This window comes from Meleagris gallopavo, chromosome 12 (assembly GCF_905368555.1).
Source record: "Meleagris gallopavo chromosome 12, MGAL_WU_HG_1.1, whole genome shotgun sequence".
Lineage (NCBI taxonomy): Eukaryota > Metazoa > Chordata > Aves > Galliformes > Phasianidae > Meleagris > Meleagris gallopavo.
Genome location: NC_139415.1, coordinates 16,301,330 through 16,324,073, shown reverse-complemented (window position 1 = coordinate 16,324,073; position 22,744 = coordinate 16,301,330). Strand labels below are relative to the sequence as shown.

Sequence of the window (22,744 nt, the reverse complement as noted above, 5' to 3'; positions counted from 1 at the left end):
CCTTTTGTAAAAAGAGGAAAATACACTGAAATTCAGTACAGAACATGTAAAATCTCATGGCTGCCTCTGGATTTCAAATCAGCTTAGCAACTGATTTATTTCGTTTTCTAGTCTTTTTTTTTTTTTTTTTTTAACTGTAGAATGAATTACAAAACTAAATTTTAACCTGTCAGAGGCATTTTGGTTGAAGTGCACTCCTTTTCCTATCAGGTCTGCAGAACCTGAAACAAATTTTGCCTCATATTAGGGTTCAAGATCTCATAACTTTCTCACTTGAAAAAGGGTTTGTAGGCTCACTTCCAGCCTTAAATTCTTACTACAACAAATTTACATCACAGTTTGGAAATAAAAAATAAAAACAATACCATTGTTTGTGATAAACCAAGATAATATTGATTCTGAGGATAGCATCATCCAAAAAAGTTTATCCTAGCTGAAAAAAAACCTTTTTTTGTCAGGGCTGTCACTGTCTACTATGCTTACATTTCATTGCAGGGATAAAACAGAAAACTATAAATAACTGAGGGTTTTTTTTCCATTTAAAATCAAGTACTTCTATCCAGATTTTAACAGAGTCCTCATCTTCGCAGTGAACTCACAAGTGTGTCAAGAATAGGAAACTGAAAAGTAATATTAAATAGTATATAAACACCAACCCACTGTGAGACCATTCCTTACTATTCAGAGACATGCTTCAAGTTTCAGGGAAATGAGATCTTCAAAACTGACAGTTTAAGCAGCAATAATTCTTAACTTAGTGGATGAAGGCTGAAAGCATATTTCTGACAGAAGCCAATTTCAGTAGAGATTATTCTGCTGATCATTTAAGCAGCTTCAGAATATGCTGTGTTTTGTCAGTAGCTTCAAATACCTTTCTTCACGTTTTGCAAGAAATTGAGAACCATGTGTTTTTTTCTTGATAAGTTAAAACTGGCTGATATTTTTAGAAAAATCTTACTGTCACACGCACATAAAAAAACTTCATAGTACCAACATAAAAATGTGTTAAAGGCCTGATAATTTACTTCATTACAAATAAAATATGTCGTTAAAGAGAAAAACGAGCTTTAAAGCATATAGAGAGGTTAATGGAAAAGGAATTTTTTTTTTTTACCGTAAAGCCTAAGCACACATAAAAAGATTTTCTTTGCTAAAAAGGAGTAAAAGATAGGACTTGCTTTGGTCAAATGATAATGCTGGCATCTCCAGGAGTTATACCTTCTGTGTTGTTTTATACTCTGCCTCTGATGTTACCAGATGTTGAACTTGAGGCATTGTTTATCTGTGCACATTGAATATAGTTGCAATAAAGAATATTCTGATTTGCCATCATTTCCATCAGGAATGTGAAAGAGGAATGCCTTTCCTGGAATGAAAAATTATGTTCCTTCTTTGGACTGAAACTCATCAGTCTGAGAGATCTTAGAACGGGACATTTATAAATGCAAATTTCTTTTCCTTTGACAATGCAGCCTTAAAAATATCAGACAGGAAGAAAGAGAAACTTTGCATTGATTTTGATTGTTTAATACTCAAGAGTGAAAAAGTGTAAAATCACAAAGCTTATACCACCACCAAAATGCAGTTTCATGTCAAATAACCAAAATACAAGCTGCCTGCAGTCTTCATACAGCTGACATCAACAAACCCAGTTTCAACATTCTTACCATCTTTTTAAACACCTGCTATTCACAAACATCAGTCAATACAGAGTTCCAGGTCTCTCACACAACTTTCCTTATATTCTATATTATATTTGATATATAGACCAGTGGTTTACACATTTAGAAAAGTGCCCACTTCTTATCTATCTCAGCATATAAATAGTTTTTACCCTCCAAGATTAGTAATTATATTTTAAAAGCTTTTTTTTTAATCTAAACTCACCATTTATTTTTTGTTTGTTTGTTTTTAAATGAAAAGCACAACTTATATGAATAAGCTTCAGAAGTGCATGCTGTCCAAGGTTATATCACCAATCCTTTCAGCCACATTATAATATAATACTCATGCAGAAAGTGATTACACAGGGTTAGTACATTAGACAACATTTGTTCTTAGTAATAATGCAAGTACCTATGGCCCTGATTCTGCAAATGCAACTGTAAGGCCTGCAGGATGTGACTGTCCATCTAACTACATTTTGTTGCTTGGAGGTAGTATCATCCAAAAGCTGTCATTATGCAAAATGCCTTGGGTTAATGAGAGCTAAGTGGAAATCGGTGCTTACATAAACATTTCTAAAACTTATGCCATCCATACAAAATATTTGTTTTCACAGCCTCAAAGTATTCTTGCAAAGGAACTGTGCATATCTTTAAGCATTATGCTAATGCACATTGCCAATTCCCTAAAATAAACTAACTTTCCAACAGCTGAGTAAAATCCTGATCTTTAATGGAACTAATGAAAGTACTCCAAAGAAATGTTTCCTTCCAGACAATCAGAATAGTGCTATATCTTCATGTAGATCTGATTGTGATGCCTACAGCAATTTTTACAGAGGTGCTGTTGCCTCAGTGGAAATAATATTTTCTTCTCTCCTGCATTACTAAGGACATTGGTGTTATGTGATTCACTTATGTGAATTTCTACTGTTTTTTTTTCTTCAGTTTCTTCACCTCTGAGCAGGTGAAGATAAATATAACAGTGCTGGAATAGTTGTTCCTAAGGACAACATCTTTTTAAGATTACACAGGTTATCAATAAAAAAGGTTTAACTTTGGGAGTAGCTTTTTATTGATTACAAAACACATTCTCTGCAGATGTTCTTAGATCTAATTTAAAGAAAATGTTTAAGTTTCAGGTTATAATCAAACTTCAAGAAGATTAACACTGATTACTTTTTTTTAATACTGCTGCTTTTTACAGATCTGACTCCTTTCTTTACTCAATTATATAATACTTGAAGTACAGAATTTGATTGCTTGCAGTTAAGTAACTAGCTGGAAAATTCTGTCTCATACATAATTATTAAAATAAACAAAGACATTACCATTTTTAAAAAGTAGATGGTCAGCTAAGGAAACAAAAACAGGATGATATTTGAAGTATGATGACTAATAACACCCTACTTATAAATGGAAGCACAAGGTCTTTTATAAGCGCATATGAATAATTTTGAAAAATGTTGTTATGTTTCATGGTGAACAGTCCAGATGAGCGCAGCATACATGCCTTTGGTGCTCCCACAAGCCTCAGTCTCCTTCATCTTCCAGCTGTTGGTTACACTTCCAATTTCAATAAATGATTTCCTAGTACGTAATTAAAAAAATATTCAATTCTGATCAACACTGATACTCACACTGTTGTACTTACATAAAATCAGAAAAATATACAGAAAGATTTGCAATGCAGACAAACCTCCTGAGTTAATCTTTGGAACATTGATAATAGTTTTAATATACTTTGTATATTTTCCAACTTAGTTACTAAGGCACAAAATGATTAATCTGTTCCATATCTGAAACAGAATGAAATGTCAGTCAGCAGGTTACTTCTCTTTAGCTTTGCATTTACATTCATATTATAAAGTAGTAGTCAGTTTTGAAAAATCTAGCTTCTGTTAATATTAGAAGAGTCAGAAAACTGAATATCCATGCCAGACTAAAACAGTTAAACTGGATTCTAATCTGGGTTAGCACACACAGAACTATGCATATAGAACCACAGAAAAATAATTCTGTATCAGAGACTACCCGCCTGGCACACGATAGCCATCCAGATACAGGTGTGTTTCTACTCTGCAGAGAAAGTATAGGAGAGTGAGTGAGTGAGTATGCGTGTGTGTGTGCATGCATGTGAATATAGCAGCTCCTCATCTTGTATGTGTTTAGTTTCGTATCTTCTTACCCCAGTGAAAAAAACATTTCAGCTGCTATTTTTGTTTCTGCTAGCACTGCACGGTTTAGTACAGTAACTGGTTCTGATTTCTGACCTGGACTTTGAAGTAACTGAATTTTTATTGTAAAGCTGATTTATATCCTTCAAAGTGCTATCAAGTGAAATAAATACGTTTCAGAATGGTCTAGGCAGAAACCAACTTTGGCCAGAGAAAGGTTTTATAACCAGAGAAAAGAAATACAAGAGAAAATTAAAATCTCTGGTTGGGTTTGCAGGTCTAGTGATCAGAAAGAGCATCTCTCATTTGTAAACAAGACAAGAATTATCTGGAAATTATCTGACAAAAAATGATCACAGACATAATCTATATCATTTTTACATATTTTCTTCAGAATATAGCTAGTATTAGCTAATTCCACTGTGTTAAGAAGTTATTATGTAATGTTCGACACTTCACACTTACCGTTAGCAATACCTAGTGTCAAGGTAAGCAATATACTGCAAAATAACTTACTGCTGTTACTGTGCATACACACTGAAGCTGTAGAGTTCTCCTCTTTACTCTGGTGGAAGTACTATCTATTTTTTAAATTTTACTCTTTTTAAAAGATATTAAATGTACTACTCTGCAATTTCTCACTATGAATACTGCAAGAAATTTTTGCTTCAGTGCTACCACTTTTTTTTTTTTTATCTTTGCACTGCATTCTAACTATACAGATAATAGTATTTTTGTCTACTGTTGCCATGCGTTTTTAAATCCTAAGGAATTGTATTGCAGTTTTTATACCTGTAATAACTGTATCTTTCCTTAAAATATTTTCATTAGGTATTGCATATAAATACACAGAAATGGAACGGGAAATCAGCTACCTACCACTCTCACTAGTCTTATGACCTTTAACATTTCTGGTTAGTAGGTTTAAAGAGAATTGATGAATATTTTAGTAACCAAGTACAATACAGTATTTTTAAAAAATGGAAAAATCCTATTCAAATACACACTTGCTAATAAACTGCTATAAAACAGACAAAAAATACAATCCTCTGAATTAGCTAGTACCAAATTTCTGTCTCTATAGGTGGAAAAAAGTGAAGTTACTGGAAACAGGACTCTGAGGAAAAAAAAATATTAATAGCATGATTTCTCCCAAAAATACAATTTCAAATCAAGTAAAAAGTGTACCGAATAGGTAGAAGGTTTCAGTACTTCTCAGTTTCTCTCTCTCTCAAAAAAAAAAAAAAACAACAACAACAACAACAACACAGGATAACCAAGAACCTGCATAAACAAATTACCAAGTAGACCTCATTAAAGTGTCCTTTTAGAACCACTGTCCATCATTCTCTTCATCATCTTCCTCCTCATGGTCCAGGTAGAGAAGTGCAACTTTCTTTTCATCAGAAATAACTGACCTTTGGTCTACCATCCTTTGCAATTGTACAGTTTTATCAAAACTTGACTTCTCCACTATGTTTTCAATATGATCTTGGGAAAAACTGGAGTGAATGTAACTTCTTTTATTTTCACTGTCTCCACTGTGGTCACTTTCAACTCTAAACTGTGACTGATTAACAGAAGAGTCTTGTTTACTAGGTATGAGCACTGTTGCTTGTTCTTCACTGTCTGCCATGGATACTCCACCCACATTGGAAACATCCATTTGAAAAGTAAATGACGTCTCACTGGATCCTACTTTAACTTGCTTCATGGAGCTACTGCTCTCAGACGACTCTTGTGTTTGTGAATGATCTTCTCGTGTTCCAGAAATGGGTCTTGTAAAGACTATTTGTTCAGTTTGAGTTTCTACAGGAGTTATTGTAACATGCCTGAAAGATGTACTGATATCTGAGCTTCCTTCACTCTCTGAAAGATGTCCTTTGTTAACGAGCTCTGGAGTTTCAGAAAGGGAGCCTTGATATACGATTCTCTCAGTTGTTTTAACTCCTGTTTGGCCTAGCCTAAAATGCCTTACTGAGCTTTCTGAATGGGTCTGGTCTCCCACTTCACTGATTTCAATATGCTCAGTGATGGGGCCCTGGTAGATGACTTTTTCAGCTGTCATAAACTCCTTAGGACCTAATTGAATGTGTCTTACAGAACTTTCTGTCTGTGAAAAGTCTCTAGAGTCACTGACCTCTACTTTACCAGAGATGGGTCCTTCAAAGATAACTTGCTCAGAGTGAATCTCTTTTGGATGTAATCTAAACTGCCTTACTGATCTGCTGACATCCACAGACCCTTCTGTCTGAGAGAGATTCCCTGAGCTATTGAACTCCAGAGAATCTGAGCCTGACCCTTCAAAAGACACTTCTTCGATTACTTGCCTTGATCCTACTGTAACATGCCTCGTGGACCTGCTGATATCTGATGAAAAGGTCTGCTGGGAAAGATTTCCAGAATCCATCTCTTCTACAGTTGTCGTAATGGGGCCTCTATAAATTACTTCTTCTGTTGTTTGGATTTCTTTAGGACCCAGTTTAAAATGCTTCACAGAATGGCTCATCTCTGATGAGCCCCCTGTCTGAACAACATCTTCTGTGGCACTGAGCATTTCAGAACCAGGCCCTTCATATACAATCTGCTCAAACCTCTGGACTTCTGTTGGACCAACCCTAATATGTCTTACAGATTTGCTCTCATCACTTGATTCAGGTAAGTGAGAGTCCTCTCCAAAATGTGCAGTTTCCAGAACTGAACCATCATAAATGACTTTTTCAGTGGTACGATATCCTGTGCTACCACTCTTCCTGACTGTGGATGACCTGTAGACTTCTTGATTAGCCGCAGGAGTGTATATATCACTGTGTGCAGAAACATCTGTTTCTGTACTGATTTTACCATCAACTCTCTCCAACTTATCTCTCTTCAAGGAGTGTGATGTTGTCTTCTCCTTCTCACCTGCAATTACTTCACTGAGCTCAGCTACATTGAACTCATCAGCATTAAGGGTCTGAGATAGATTGACTTCAGCAACAATTGTCAGCAAGCCTCCCTCCTCTGTTTGATGAATTTTTTTGATATCAAATTCCAAGTTACTAGAGTCAGCTTGACTTTCTTTTGTTAACGCAGACAGTTCCTCTTTTACACTTTCTGGGAGACTGCCTTCCAGCTGTTCTAAAGCTTCCTTCAGTTGTTGCTTGGGGTCCTTGGTTTCCTTTGATAAAAGCCCCTTTATTGAAGCCTGAAATTCTTGGGGTATTTTAATTTCTTTTTCAATGACAACAGATTCAACATGGGATGTTCCAGCTTTGGGATGCTCTTCTTTTAATATGTGGGCGGTTGCTTCCTCCCCTACCACTCTGTATGTTTCCTCTGGAGAGCTTACACCTTCATCTCTCTTACTTTGCGTGCCTTGCAAAAATTCGTCTTGCCAAGAATACTTAATAGTTGATTCTTCTTCTATGTGAATTTGCCCATACACTGAGTCATCGTCTTTCTCATTAATAATAGGATGATCATCGGGAACAGACACAAAATATTTTTGCTCGATAGGTGAGTCATCTTCCTCAGTCACTTCCTCCACATGAGTGAAGCTTTCATGGCGTTGTTTCTTCTTTTTAAGATCTTCATATGTAAGCGTAATGTCTTGCTCCTCATCACCATAACGCTTCTCTTTTTCAGGGAATGTATCTTCCACTTCCTCTACTTCAAAAGGTGTTGAAAAATCAGTCCTTTCATCAGTGGCATAATCTACTGTTTCCTCCACAATCTCAACATTAACGGACATGTTCTTTGCATCCCCACTTCCTTTCAGGCCATGATGTACTATGTCTTCTATCTCCTGTTTGGAAGGAGTTCCCTCAGCACTCTCTAACACTTTTCTAACATCCTGATTTGAAAGACTTCCTCGGTCAGCTTCAGCAGAAACATCTATGTTTTCTTGTACTCGAGACTGCACTGTCATCTCTGTCTTTATTTTCCCATCATCAGCTTGTTTTTGCTTACTAAAAGAGGTTACTTTTGTGTCTGTTGATACTTCTGAACTAGAAGACTGTGTAAAACTTTTAAGAATGTCGGCAACAATGTTCTCTGCTATATTTTCAGTTGACAGAGCCTCCATTTTATGACTTCTGTCACTAGTTCTCTTTTCATCTCTCAGATTAGATTCTGAAACACTGACTTTGTGAATTTCAGCAGGCTTAGTTGTCTCTCTGTCTCCTGTCTCTCTTCCGATGGAAGTTTTAAAATCTTGGGAACTTATATCTTTGTTATTCTTCTGAGGTACTTTATCAGGAGCAGGTCTTTCAAGACTGATAGGTATCTCAATGACTTCTTTGCTTCTGGATTTGAAGGATACATCTGTATCTTTTTTGTTTGATTCATTTTTCAAAGTTCTTGCATTAGAAATATCACTCTCTGCTACCTTCTGGTTAATGACTTCCTCCTGAACATATTTTTTCTGCTCTATCCCCATTTTTGCATCAGTCTGCCTTCCAAAATTAACACTTCTTTCATCTACAAAAGTCTTCTCATCTACCTTTCTTTTCTCCTCCTTTGTTTGTTTCTCTAGCTTATCTTTTTCTTTTGTCAGTGATTTGCTTTCTTCAGTTGGTTTGCTGCCTCCTCCTTTTTCTTTTACTGTGGTCTGGGTTTCAGTTATAGTTTCTTCATATACAGATGGTTTTGAATTGGTATTCAGCTCGTAAGTTGGAAATTTAGAGAAGTTTGGTTTTGTTCTTAGATTTTCAGAAATCCTAGGTTTTGTGTCAGCTTTGTTGTCCTTGTCTGATCTTTCAGCATGTGTTGATTGTTTTGAAAAAGATATTGTAGATGAAGATGTAACTTCTGTTTTCTTTCTTTCTGGAATTGTCTTTTGCTGAGTTTCAGTGTTTTTCCAGCTACTGTAGCCTGGAGTATATGTTCTTAATTCTTTGTGGTCTGTCACAACCCTTTCATCCTTTCTAATGGTTGTTGAAGGGCGATATATTGAACCTAGTACATCTTTTCCAAAATCTTTTCCACTCACTGCTCTCTGTGATCCAATCTGTGTTGATTGAGCTGAATAGCGTGCAGAACCGCTTATATTTGTCGCAGGTAATCTGTGCCTTGTATCAGTGATCCTGATAGCTGGTGAAGTTTTATTTTGACTTCTTTCTTGATAAGTAGAGTACATATCAGTGTAGTTATATGAAGTGTTTATAATATCTGCAAAGAGAGTATAAGTAATCAAATATTAGAATAATGGCTTGTATCTAGAAAGAGTACAGAATAAAGAGGTCATGAACTAAGAAATGTAACACTAAAGTTTGAAAGGAAACAACGAATCTTCATTTTCAGTAAAGCTTTGGAAATGAATTTCCATAGGTTTGGCATGATAATTAAGTCTATGCATAAATTACATTAAGGCTGAAAGCAAAGCTTTTTACCGAGTTCTTCCTAATTTAACATTTTATGAGCTATTGGATATTATGGCATTTACTTAAGAATTACTCCTATATTTACATTGATGCCCATTTACAAGTTCTTATTAAAAAACATATGCTAATATCTTAGGCTTGTTTTTTTGCTTCTTTAGTCCAAGTGGTCTGAAGTTTCTCTGTTTCTACAGACAGTTAATGGCATACCTGCTACTGCATGCTGAATACTATCATTTATAGCCACAAGATACAACAAGGTACAACAAAGGAGAGTAATAAAGAATCTCTTAGGCTATATCTGTACACGTTAATAAAATGGACCAGGAAAAGTCCAGCTCTAAGACTAATTCAAATCTCCTATTCCTAAAAAGCTAGCTACATCTACTCTGACTTTTGGTAGTGCTTCCTGGTCTGCAGTAACCACTGAACACACCAGAGCATTGTCTGCAAAAGGACTGAGTAATCCAAATCAAAACTGTGCCAGAGGCACTGATAACAATTTAACATTATAGGCAAGTTTTTGCAGTAACTTCACCTATGCTGTAGTCTATTTTAATTTACTACTACACATACAGACTTCCAACCTCTTCTGAGACTCATGTCTGTGATAGTCTGGTGAGTTTAAGATAACACTTAAGACAAAACTCAGGAGCATTATCAAGACTAATTCCAATATTAATGAGAGTTGCCATAGCAGTCAGATCATAAATTCATCTCATCTAGTATCCTGTTTACAGTGACCAACAGTAGAATAAGGAAGAGTATAAGAACAGGGCAAGTAAATAGTGATACTTCCCTGGTATACTCTCACAGCCTCCAGAGATTTGCAGCTCCTAAGATAGAAATGGTATCTTTATGTTTAGTATGTCTTTGATTTGTCTTTTCTTACTCTGCTTAAATTTCTCTCTAAACCCATGTACATTTATTAACGCTCACAATGTCTCATGGTTTCAACTCACAGTACCATGGTTTTAACTATGTTTTGTTAAATACTTCTTGCTTCATACTTCAAAACTCTCTTAAGAACTATGGGCATCCAAAAGTTTTTGCACTGTTGAGCTATGAAACATCACTCCCTGCTTAACTCCTCCACCTGAGTCACAATTTTATAATTTTCTTATACACTAGAGCACTATGTTGATTTAAAATATTAAAACTCAAAACCAATTTCACAGTACACTGATAAAAAAGAAACAGCGTAACACACTATTTTCCAAGTATATTTAATTTAATTCAATTTTCATTTTTTAATGTTCATTTTTTACCTTGAGGCAATTTCCCTATAAGCTGATCTCTCCATGTAATAATCCACTGGTTGCTTTCCCCTTCCAACAAAGCCCTGCAAAACACATAAAAAAAGCATTCCATCAGAATACTGGGAAAAATAATCATAATATTTAAAATATATAAATCTTAGAAATTGAAAAAATTATCCTGTAATTGGGTCTGATCCTGAATGTTATTCTCACCCCATAATTTTATCAGTGGCAATTAGAAATCCTTGACTTACTCTTAGTTCAGAGAGTTCACTTCTTTAGAATAATACAAGGATCTTGCAGTAGGTTACGGCATACAAATTATAATCAGTCAATTTATTGCTCCCTGACATGGAAAAGATACACTGATTTCCATTATGTAATCATAAAAACTAGCATGTTTTTCCAGAACAATAGTCTTATAATAGAACTAGGAAAAAATGAGCTAAGTAAAACTTAGCAGATATTCAGTAAAGCTTTTACAAAGAAACACACAGAAATATTTTATAAAGAAATGGCAAAAATGAAATAATACTGGCAAGCAAATAACCAGCTAGGTTACACAGTACTAGAAGTGTTGCAGTATAATATATAATGTAACAGTTATTCTAATTTCTATAGAATGTAATTTCTATCCTTTTCAGATGAAAATATTACTTCTATTGTCAAAGATGGCTAGTGCTGGAAGTAATTATTCTTAGTTCTTATTCTATTTGAAATGAACACAACATACTATACACCAAAGAACTAGGGGAAACCTTTGTGATAGAAACTTTTGCGCTGGTGGCACACATCAACTGTTCTTGGAGATCACACCCAGCTGATTGCTTGAGAACACTTGCTATCCTAACTTTATGCCAAAGTTTGTTCCCTATATGGCATGCCTGAGCATGGACACCTCTCAAGAACAACCAGACAGCAGCCACAGGTTTGTTCAGTTCCTAAATAACTTCATAGCCTACTTTATTTTTTTCTAATTGTAGAAAATACTCCAGAAGTACATAGTCAGATACAGCTGAGGGGCAAAATATTTTCAACATTAATTGTTCTACATTAAGAAAAATAATATAGGCAAATAGCATACTCCTGCCCCCTCAGGGGAAAAAGAACCAAATTGCTCTATAAAAATAAAATTGTTGGCTTCTTCTGTTTGCAGAGTACAAGAACTAGATACTAGAGTGACATCTTATTCAGTCCTAGCATTTTTAGCTATGGTGATTCAATAAGATTGGATCCCAAAATTTCTAATAAATTCTCTTGAAATACTTGTTTGCTTTCTTCTCTTCAGCTACTTCAAGCTACTCATATGCTTGTACTGTCTGACATGAAGTACATCCAGCGGTTCTTAAAAAAAAAAAAAAAAGAAAGAAGAGGAAGAAAAAGGAAAAAAAAAGTAGTTTGCATCTTCTCCACTTTAGCTGGGTCACAATCTATGCTATTCTCCAAAAAAATGCTAAACTGCAGCATTGTGGTTTATCAGCCTAGAAATTCTAGCAGGTTCTTTAAATATGCAACCGAATGCTATAATCAGTACAGTTCTTTGGTGTTTTTATGTTCACTCCTACTGGTGAGATAACTGTTTCATCATTTCCAGTTTTGGAAATGCCGGATGTTTTGCACTGATAACAGCAGCTGCAACATCAAAGTTGTCAAGGGGGGAGGCTGCAGGATTATGATAGCCAAGGCTTCTGACTCTCTAGCAGGGAGCTGACAGCAATAGAAGACTGTGGGATAAACACATTTGCTATGCCTTTCTAGCAAAATGAACAATGCAGACATTTTAAATATCACCTGTAGATGATGACTAACCAGTTTGGACATTGTATGCTTCTTTTGGTTTCTGACTGCCTCTAGATTCAGTGGGACAATGCTATATCAGCAAAGATCACCTGTAAGTTTTTCTTTGCAACCATGGATTTACCTCGATTCAGAAGAAAAGCCAGATTAGAATTACCTAACATTATTTATAGGTTACTTGCTTCTTTAAACAGGTTCAGATAAATACTTGCAGTTTGTTAGTCAAATTCAACCTTAGAACAACCTTTACTAGTGAAAATGAAAATACAAGCAACTTGTCTTTGTCCACATTTAGTAGCAATGAAATCAATTCAACACTTCCAGAGAGTGTTCCCAAGAGGAAACATCATATCTGATTAACATGGTGAGTGCCAAAGAATTTGCTCTGAAATAAATGCTAGGAAAACTGCTGACATTCCAGGTACATATCAAGGAGCTGGCAATGAAAATGTTAACCATGATGAAGGAAACTAAGAATGTGGGTAGTTTGACTAAGGATTTCTGGCTGCTATTAAAACAACAGTTGTTCAGTTGCTGCAGCAACGTATGAAGTCACTAAAAATAAGATCCAAGAGGTAACTGTATACAGCAAAGGGCAACAGCACACAGAAAAGCTGGAGCTGAAATATTACTACTGAAAATATGTTGCACTTGAAAATGAAAGGCAAAGCTTCATGAAACCTCTAAAAAACTGGGCAATGGATCAGTGTTTTACTGTATACAGTTCATAACCTATTTCCTCAAGCTTATCAGGTAAACAAGAAGATATTAAACCGATACTGGTTTAATTAAATTAGCATAAGAAACTGTAGTATAAAGTACTGAGCACTAGTCTGGAAGTCAGCAAAGCCAGTTTCATTGGCTTCACCTTCAGTTCAGTTCATGTAAGTCATTTTGCTTCTCTATTTCTTTGCATCCCTTCTTAATAACAATTATTTAAGCCATAAACTGTTTGTGGTAAAGTCTGCTTTAAATCTGAAACTAATCCACTTGAATAGTGGAGAGTTAATCTCAAGTGTATAAACTTTTTAGTATTTATAGAAATGACAAAAAGCATTCCTTCAAATTGCACTCTAAAAAATAACTGTCAGCGAATTCCTGGAAATCTGACTCCCTGTGACATACATAGACACTGACCTAAGACTTAAATATTTCCAGAAAATAGTACATCTGCACCTTTAACACACCTCATTATTAATGCCATTTATCTAAGGTAAGCAGTTACATGGTAGCCAACCTGAAGCCTTAGTGTGTACTGGATGATAAAAGAAAAAATAGTCCAGAAGAGCAGATAGATGAGCTAAACTGGTTGGGCGGAGAGGGAGAAGATGCCAAAAGTAAAGGAAGTCATGTAAATGTTATCGTGGTCATTCACAACAGCAGTAACTTGATCTGTCTCAATGACAGAAACTGAAAATCTCAGGGGCAGTCCGCCAACAGCCCATAAAAATTCATCCTCTCCATCCTGAGTATTTGGAAAGAGTAGTAAAAAACACGTCTTTGGGGAATGGAATGGAGGAAGCATTTTTAGGGGGTAAAGGCCAATCCAGCACAGTTCTTTTCCAAGATGACAGGACAAGGACCGTGTGAAGAATAGCAGATGACTAACTGTACATAAAACAGCCTGAACATCAATGACTAAGAATGTTCTCCAGGAAATAAAACAAAGTATATGAGATATATGAGTATGTAAGTTGTATACAGTCAGTAACAAAACTGACTGGAGAGGCTATGGTGAACATCTGGGGAGGCCTTAATGCTGGTGATGATTTCTTGAGGGGTAGAATTGGAAAGATTCAGAAGAAATGTTGATGGAGCAAACCAACCTAAGAAGGATTGGAAAGTAGGTCTGATAAGTGCATTAGGAGGTTCTGACAACAACCATGACCAAAAACTGCTTTGTAGGCTTCACTGCTTCAAAACACAGCATGATAACCTAGAACAGAACATTTGCATGACAGTAAGATTTCAAAATAAAATATTTTACCCTTCGACAACAATACAGTTTAGGAAGGGCAGAAAAATGACTTAACTTATGTAGAGGCTCAGGGCAGCCTCTGCTATTTGAAATGAAGCTTCTGATAGCTGAGGAGTCATAGATTGATACAAACAATTAAGTTGGAAAAATATTAAATCTAACCATCAATCTGACCTACCAAGTCCCATCACTAAACAATGTACTTTTAGTGTTATGTGCAAGTTTCTCAAATTCTGCCAGGGATGAGGACTCTACCACTTCACCAATCAGCCTGTGCCAATGCTTGACCAGAGTGAGCCTTGGACCCCACAGCAGGAAGAATGAGCAGAACTGGAGAGAAAGTACACTTGGTCCTGGGGGAAGGGTGTTCTTTGCAGCAACGAACCTTCTTGCCAGTGCCAATGCAACTGACTAATGGAAAGAACTAGCTTTAGAATGGGACCTGTAGGAGTCGTAAAACAAAAGGAAAACATAGGTGGGAGGTAAAAAAAGACAGCTCCAAGAGGCTGACCAGACAGCCTTTCAGGCCAAGAGGAGTGGAGGCGCCAGAGACTTAATGGAAACTTCTCAGTGGAAAGTTCAGGATATTGAAGTGAGGTGCCTTTTGTCTCCAATACGCATAAATAAGGGTATATGCCAGCATCCTTTGTGGAAATGAAGAGGAGCTGGATTCATGTGCCATGGTTATCACAGATCAAAAGATCTGGCAGGAGAACTGGATTTCAAAATACTGATCAGCAGTCCAGTCTCTTATTAAGCAGCTTCCTTTACAATAGAAGTAGCATCTATCTCCAGCCCATAAGTTCATCTTTTTTTATTTCCTTCTGAATCACTTCTATACTATGTACAAACTGATACATCATGATTCTCCAGACAGCAGAAATTCTCTGGTTTTCCAGCCACACATTGCCATGTTTCTAGTTATATACATACAGTACTGAAGATTTATGAGCACAAAGATTGTTTGTTGACATCTCACATTTGATCCAAACATATTTCCCTAGCAAATAAAGAATATAAAAAACTGGGATTTATCAATATATGGGGCTGCTGAATCACGGCCTGAACCTCTGATTGATCATCTGAGGCAAGCAATGAGTCAGCCCTGGGAGCACAGGTGAAGGCAATTCACCTGTGCTGCAGGAAGGGGTGGAGCCTGGCTCCATCTCTTCTAGACCCATTTAAGAGCTGACTGCCAGTGGGAAAGGATCTCTCTGGAGATCTGCTCCACTGGAGTCTGTCTTGTGAGCCCAGGATAGGGTGAGTGACTTCTTTTCCTTACTCCAATATAACAATTACATTAGCCAAGCTCCTGGATATACCATACCATCTGTATATCCATTGATTATACAATCAAACAGACTTTTCTGTGATTTTCTCGCTCTTCTCCAGCTGGAACAAAGCAATTGAAAACTCACTATTTACATCAACATTGCAAGAGCCTGCTAAGCAGAATATTTAAATGATGAGTTTTGCTATATAACTTGACAGATGGCAGCTATACTGCCTCATATTTATTATCACTATCCTCGGATTAGACAAGACTGAAATACTTACCTGTAAGTTTCAATTTCAAGGATGAGACCTGCTTTCACCTGCAGCAGTTCTTGATAGTCCTTCAGGTAATCTGTGATTGACATGGTCAGGAACTGCTTTTCTTCTTCTAGAGCATCGATTATCCGCTAAAAAGAAATACTGATTTTTAGTTTATTCAAAACTTTAAAATCCGTCATACTTGAATGCTTAATGACTTAAAAGTTTTAATTACAAAAAAAAAAAATCTCAGAGCAGTAAATCAACATATTCCATCACTTCAAAAGACAGAACAAATCAGCTCTGGGACCTCCCTGTATACATAACTACTGAAACAGTTTTGTGCTGAGATTTCACTTTATCAAGCTAGTTCAATATTTAAGCAAAACCCATTCAAATGCTGCGTACAAAAGTAATCAAGTGCAATTAGCAAAGAAAATACACTGCTTTATAAATGTGACATGTGTGGGATTCCTTCTGTCATTTTAAGGGTTTAGATATGTGAATATCTAAATCATTCTTGAGCTCTGATTTTTTTTTTTTTTTTTTTTGCAACTTCTTTGCTAAGAGAACCTGGCTGATTTCTCTTTGTTAGTATTTTGAGGTCTACAGACATGTGGGCCCAAACCAGTTTTTGGATTCTAGTATATCTGGAGATACTCATAGTGCCTAAAAGGTGAAGGAAGAACCTCCAGAAGTTCCTTCCCACCAAGTTTTCTACAATCTTTAGATACTTGCTTCTAAATCCACCCACTACTCTTCTAATTGCTACTCAGAAGATATACAAAGGAGTGCTCATCTTCATTTTGATTGCTGAATATAACTTTCACTTTTATATGGTGCCTATAAATTACTTGAGCTGAGCAATGACATAATAAAGTCCAGATCTTTTTGAAAAGTCCTGAAAATGAAGCTAGAGGCAGATAATACTGCAAAATACTGAAGTACAAAATGATCTAAAATTGAACATACTCATAAAATACTACATTGAAATTTAAAAGCTGACTAAGCATACACAATACGAAAAGCAACAAAGACTTCTTAAACAGAACATTTAAGATTTGATTTAGACTATACTAAATGAATTCTGCTCTTGAAAAGAACACGGCAGAACACAAGGGCTTTAATCACTGGTGTTACTTCTCACATGAAGGGCAAATCTCCATCTCCAGAAAACAATCCTCTCCCTGATAATTGAAAGGAGTTTGTTCAGTACAGACTCCGAACTGAAAGTATTGGTGGTAGCTTAATGGTTTCCCTGCTATGGATATCATCTACTAATCCAAAATCAATCCTCCTCAGCCAGCATGCTAAAGCTAGCTAAAATGCTATAGATTACACTTTGTTCTGAGGGGTAGGGAGACAGAAATGAAACCACAGCAAAGGCCCAGTCCTATTTTGTTTATATCACTCTGCACTACGCAGGAACCAAACTGTCATTTACAAAGCAAAGTCTCATACACATATATGGTACTGAACAGGAATTTATGACAGCATATTTTAGATTGCATCTCAACAAATGCTTTGCAATACAGACAACAAAATCAAGACGGTGGTAGTCTAGTTTTCAAAAATTCAAAATATTTTATTTTTATGCCCCAAGTGTTCAATTATCACAGTATGAAGAACAGCATAAAAGCATACATGCAGCAGGAGACTCCCCAGACTGGTTAGAGCTAGTATGATATGATAAGGTTTAAGAACAAAGAATATAAAGTGCTAGCCTTTCAAACATTAATACGTTTTTTTTAATGCATAAGCAAAAAAGAAAGCTTCATGAAGGAAGCTGCCTGTATCTTCATATGCGCACAGGTACATCTGCAGCTCTTGTTCTATGATTAGACTGACATTTGGGCATGTAACAAATCTTGTCCTCAGTCTTCAGCATATATTAAAGCTCCTTTTTTATGACAGAAAACAACATTTGCGTATCTGAAACAGCACTATCAGCCATCCACTAGCCTCATCCAGACCGTCACGGAGGTAACTGCACTGGTATGGTTCTGCGTGGTGGTAAGCAGAACCACTGACCTTTAGAGGCTCTGAGGCAACAGTGCTATTCAAGAACTGACACAATGGAAAATCCCAAGATGAGAAGGGAAGAAAAGTGCCAGGCCTTGGTTTTAAAAGGAAAAGGCTGTGAGAAAAGGACAGGGTGTGGCCAGAAGAGTCTGCAAAAGAAACAAAAGACAAGAAAGACTGGATATCTACGAGACTGATCCCCAAAGGTGGTAAGATACAAAACAAGAAGATTCAGGAATTTGTTGCCTCTTCATTAAATACAGAGACTAAATAAATAAAATTAGTTACAGTGCCCTAATGATTACCATAAGGGGCTATATAGCTGGGCCAGCTGTGTAATTGCTCTGAAGGAATTCATTCCAACAGGAGGAGAAATTCTGTAGACTGGATGGCAGACAGCCTCATGCCCTGTCTTCCAGTTACTGATATTTAACTGTGGTGCAGAGGACAACATTTCCAAGCATGCTAAAAAGGTGTCTAGAACCCAGGAGGTAGGAAACTGACAAACATCAGTTTTGTAAAAAGTAACCTATGTTGTTGCAGCCATGTTTGCTTCAAACTTCATCTAAGGGATTAACTTGGAAAGATGGTTCCTCACCCATATCAACCTCTCTCAAAGTCCTGGTGAAGTCCCACTAGAACTGTATGACTGAATAGAAGTGATTTTTCTCATCCTTCAGAGGTCTCTTTCCAGTCAGCAGTGGGAAATTTCAGAAGGGCAGTAGGGGAAAAAAGAATGTACTTGGTTTGTCCAAACTGTACCTACTGAGGGAATAAAGACACAACATCAGGCTCCAGCCCCTTTCTAGCTGGTACTGTTTACCAATCCCATTCAGTGGATCAGTAGGGGGAGGAACTGTGCTTAGCTGGCTGGAAACCGGTACACAAAAAAAATGTATGTGACATATTGATATTACATGTTCATTTGACAAAACATTTTCTTTTTCTCTGGAGCTCACAAGACTGACACAGGAACCAGTCCTAAAGAATTAGTGAAAAATTTCTGCCTCCTTTCTGAGCAACGGCTATGTCCTTTCTTACATCTGAAAACTATAGAACTTCCTTCTGCTGTCACTCCATATTGAACCTGGTACTCAAATCACTGAGAGTGTTTTTGTAAGTATTTTCAGAGCACACAGCTGAAATTATGGAAGTTAGATATAAGAAATCTGCTGAGTTCATCCCACAGCACCCACAGGACCAGTGAAAATGTTCCAAACAAAGTGCATGATTTACAGGATGTCTGGTTCAGCTGAATTATGACTCCAAGCACATATTTCTATTTAACGCTGCTGAAAGCTTCAGTGAGGACAGGGATGGGGTAGGAGACAAAGATGGACATATAAGGCGACTGGATGATGTATGGAAAGTATGAATAAATCTAATTGCTATTACAGCTGCAATGGACAATAATCACTTGACTTAAATCTGTACATACTTATCATTTCTATGTGACACTTTGCAATAAATAAGCATGGAATAGAAACTCTTTAAAGAGTCATAGAAAATCTATGCTAAACGTACTTTTACCAATAAAAGAAACATTGAGAGGAAAAAAAAAAAAAAGCTTTGATCACAAGAATGTGAATTAATGTTTTTTTCTTTCTTTCTTATGCACAAGCTGCTGCAAAGGACCTTTTTCACTGGAAAGCAAACAGTTTAAACAGTGCAGTGAGGACAGATTTTGGAAATCAAAATAACTAAACCACTAGTTGGCTTATGTACATTTGTGTAAACTTATGATTCTAAAAGAAAAGTTAAAAGAATGACAGCTTTTGGGGTTTTTTTTCCTCTTTACATTTTCCCCTGGCTTTGATCAATTGATAGATTTAATTAGTGAGAGATTTATGCAATACTTCTAAAACTTTGGAAGTGTTTACGTACGTGATTGGAAGAATAAAGTCAGAATAAAGAAAAAATGAAAAAAATGAAAAGGAAATGAAAAACAGAAAAAAATGAAAAGGAAGGAAGGAAAGAGAAAAAGAGAGAAAGAAAGAAAAGACTCAGAAGTTAAAAGCTTTTCAGATTACTTCTTACATACCTACTCTGACTCACTTCACAGCAATCTGCAAACTATGCAACTTGCAAACAATCCAGTAGCCTACAAAAACCAGACACACAGCAACAGGTCCCAATGCTATCCCAACTGCCAGCATCTCCATAATCTACCGCTGCTGGATACAATGTCACATTACCACCAGGGCTTCAGACAAACAAGGAGCTCCAACAGAGTGTTAATAAAAGGATCTAGCAATGAACAAAAGAAATGTTGCCCTCAGGAAATGGATCGATGGTCTGGATGATCTAATATGTGCTCTCCACTCTAAATTTGATGAACTGATATTTTTCTGTCCTGGCATTTGCTGATCAGTTCAGCATGCTTATACGTGCCACCAAACATTATTCTGGCTGCAAGCAAATTCTCAGCTACAGATGCTATGATAACCCTCTGTTTAAAAACATCAAACATCCATCTGAAACGGTTGCCAGTCACCTACACTGGTAAGATTTTATTATCAAACAATTCCCATTAATCTTGTTGTTTGTAGCACAGTAACACATCTTCCTGCCTTCAAAAGACTAAGTTTCCTCACCTATAGTGTGGACCACAAGCATTTCTCTAGGCTCAGAAGTGTGCATAACACAGAAGAAAATTCAGATCACTTCTTTGATCTCAACAAGTCAACCTTAAGTCTCAGGCCAGAAGGAAAGCTTTGTGTCCCAGTGCTCAGGGACTCGCTTCATCCCTCCCAGGGGCTGCTCTGTGTCACTGTGTGCTTGAGCCAACCTGAGTGGTGGCCCTGGCAAGTCTGCGAGCCAGCTCTTGGGAACTTGGCAAGGGCACTGGGAAGGGAGCACCTGCCACCAGGAAGACGCTCCCAGGGTCACCACCACACTCAGAAACCCCACCCTTCACAGAGAACTCTCCCTAAAGTGGTGCAGCAAGGCCCCCTGCAGCCCCAAGAGAAGGGCTTTTTCAGCCCGGGGAAATCCTGCTGGAGGGAGGCAGGAGCAGGACTCAGAACCATGGGAGCAGGCTGCCAGCAAAACGGGGCCTTGCGGAGTGGGGTGCTGGGCGATCAGGATCACATCTCACTACCGGACACAACTTTAAAAAAAAAAAAAAGAAGTGAATGGGAGGATGGAAGGAGATGCAGAAAGGCACCAAAACAAGCGCCAAAGAGGGAGCGTGAAGCTGCACGGCTGGACAGCCCCGGCGAAGGGCCGCGATTGAGGGACGAGGCGTCCCCGGACCCGGCAAGGCAACAGTGCCACGCACCTGGTACTCCTCCACCTCGGCGCCGTGGCGGTCCTGCATGGCGAGCAGCTCCTGCTCCAGCCGCTCCCGGAGCCCGCACAGCTCCTGGCCCTGGCGGTGGAGGTCCTCCAGGTGCTGGCGGCACTGCCGGCTCTCCTCCCGCAGGAGCTCCAGGTTCTCTCGGCTCCGCTGCGCCTCCTGCTCTTGCAGCCTCTGGATCTGCTCCTGATAGCGCAGCAGAGTCTCCTGGCAGCTCTGGCTAAGCAGCATCTCGTAGGTCTCCTCCAGCTCCTCCAGGCTCAGGGCGGACAAGGGGGGCGGCAAGGCGGCCAGGTCCATCCTCAGCTCTCGTATCTCCACCGCCTCCCGCCGCTGCCGCTCTGCCAGGTGCCCGTGCTCGTCCTGCATCTGCAGCAGCAGCTCCTCCAGCGCCACGCACTCGCCCTGCAGCCGCTGCAGCAGTTGCCGCTGCCCGGCCAGCTCCGGCTCCAGGCGGCGGCGCGTCGCCAGCACCTCGGCGCCCAGCAGCTGTAGCTGCTCCAGTTCCCGCCGCAGCCCGTCCCGCTCCAGCTCCGCTTCCAGCTTCGCCTGGCTCAGCTCCTCCAGTTGCATGCGCAGCCAGGCCAGCTCCTGCTCGGGCACCCGCAGCCCGATCAGCTCCTGCTCCCGCAGCTCCGCCAGCTCCCGCGCCAGAAAGCGGTTCTCCTCCTCCAGTTCCCTCACTCGGGAGACGAAGACCCGCAGCCGGGAATTGAGCTCCTGCAGCTCCCTCTTCTCGTCCCATCCTGCTTCCCAGCGCCGCCACATCTTGTCCGGACTGCGGATCGGAGCCGCTCTGGCCCCTGTGCCGCTGCTGCCTTCGCTGCGCAGCTCCTGCCTCCGCCGCCGCCTCGCCGCGGGCTCTGAGCTCCGCCGCCGCCTCCCGGCCCCGCTCCGCGGCCAAGCGCCGCCCGCTCGCCGCCGCCCTCCTCCGCGCCGCTGCCCTGCGGCGTCCCCTGCCGGCCGCTGCCCGCCAGACTGCGAGCCGGGGCGCTCCGCGGGAGCCGCCAGAAGCGCCGCTGCCCCGCGCCGGCCTCCCGGGAGGGGAGGCAGCCCCTCCGGGACAAGCTCGTCCTTCCCTCGATGTGGGGCCGCGCTGGCTGAGGCTCAGCCTGCTTTACCGTCTCTGCGCCGCCGTAAATCTGTTTACTGTGAGGGTTTTATACAGTTTATAATCCACCGGTGACTATCCTGTGGCTGGGCCTAAGTCAGTGTCAGGAGCCAAAAGCCATTTCAGAACGGCACTTGTAAGCCGAGGAAGCTACTGAAAAGTGCCTCCAGTTTTGAACTTGTACCACGACTCATAAAATCTTTGAGCAACAGAAAGGTGCTCAGTTTCCCAGGCTTAATGCCGGGCAGAAGCGCTTGCAGCCAGCATGTTCCTGTGCCCAATTCTCTTCCTTGTTTTGCACCATATATGGGCTGGATGCAGAGAAGTCCTTTCATTGACTGCACCAAGTCTGACTTTGCGCGAGCTATTCAGCAAGGAGACAGAAAAGCATCACCCTCTGTGCTACCCACCAAATTAGAGAAAAAAATGAGGAGTGACTCATTCCAAGCTTTTTCATCTCCCCAGGCATCCTCTCTTTATCTTCTCTCTCTCCCTCTTACACACACTTAAGCTTCAGCCAGTGCAGCACTGGGAGTTTTGCAGAG

At 39.1% G+C, this 22,744-nt stretch overlaps 1 protein-coding gene across 1 annotated transcript; it reads right to left on the bottom strand.

Moving 5' to 3' along the window:
* Window positions 1-1,511: 1,511 nt before the first annotated feature.
* Window positions 1,512-22,429, bottom strand: SYNM (synemin). Its single transcript, XM_010717648.3, has 4 exons — window positions 21,071-22,429; window positions 15,793-15,917; window positions 10,470-10,543; window positions 1,512-8,992 (listed from the first exon to the last, which is right to left on the bottom strand). Exons 1-4 carry the CDS (start codon window positions 21,854-21,856, stop codon window positions 5,169-5,171), a joined length of 4,809 nt encoding a protein of 1,602 aa, XP_010715950.3. The 5' UTR covers window positions 21,857-22,429; the 3' UTR covers window positions 1,512-5,168.
* Window positions 22,430-22,744: the final 315 nt, after the last annotated feature.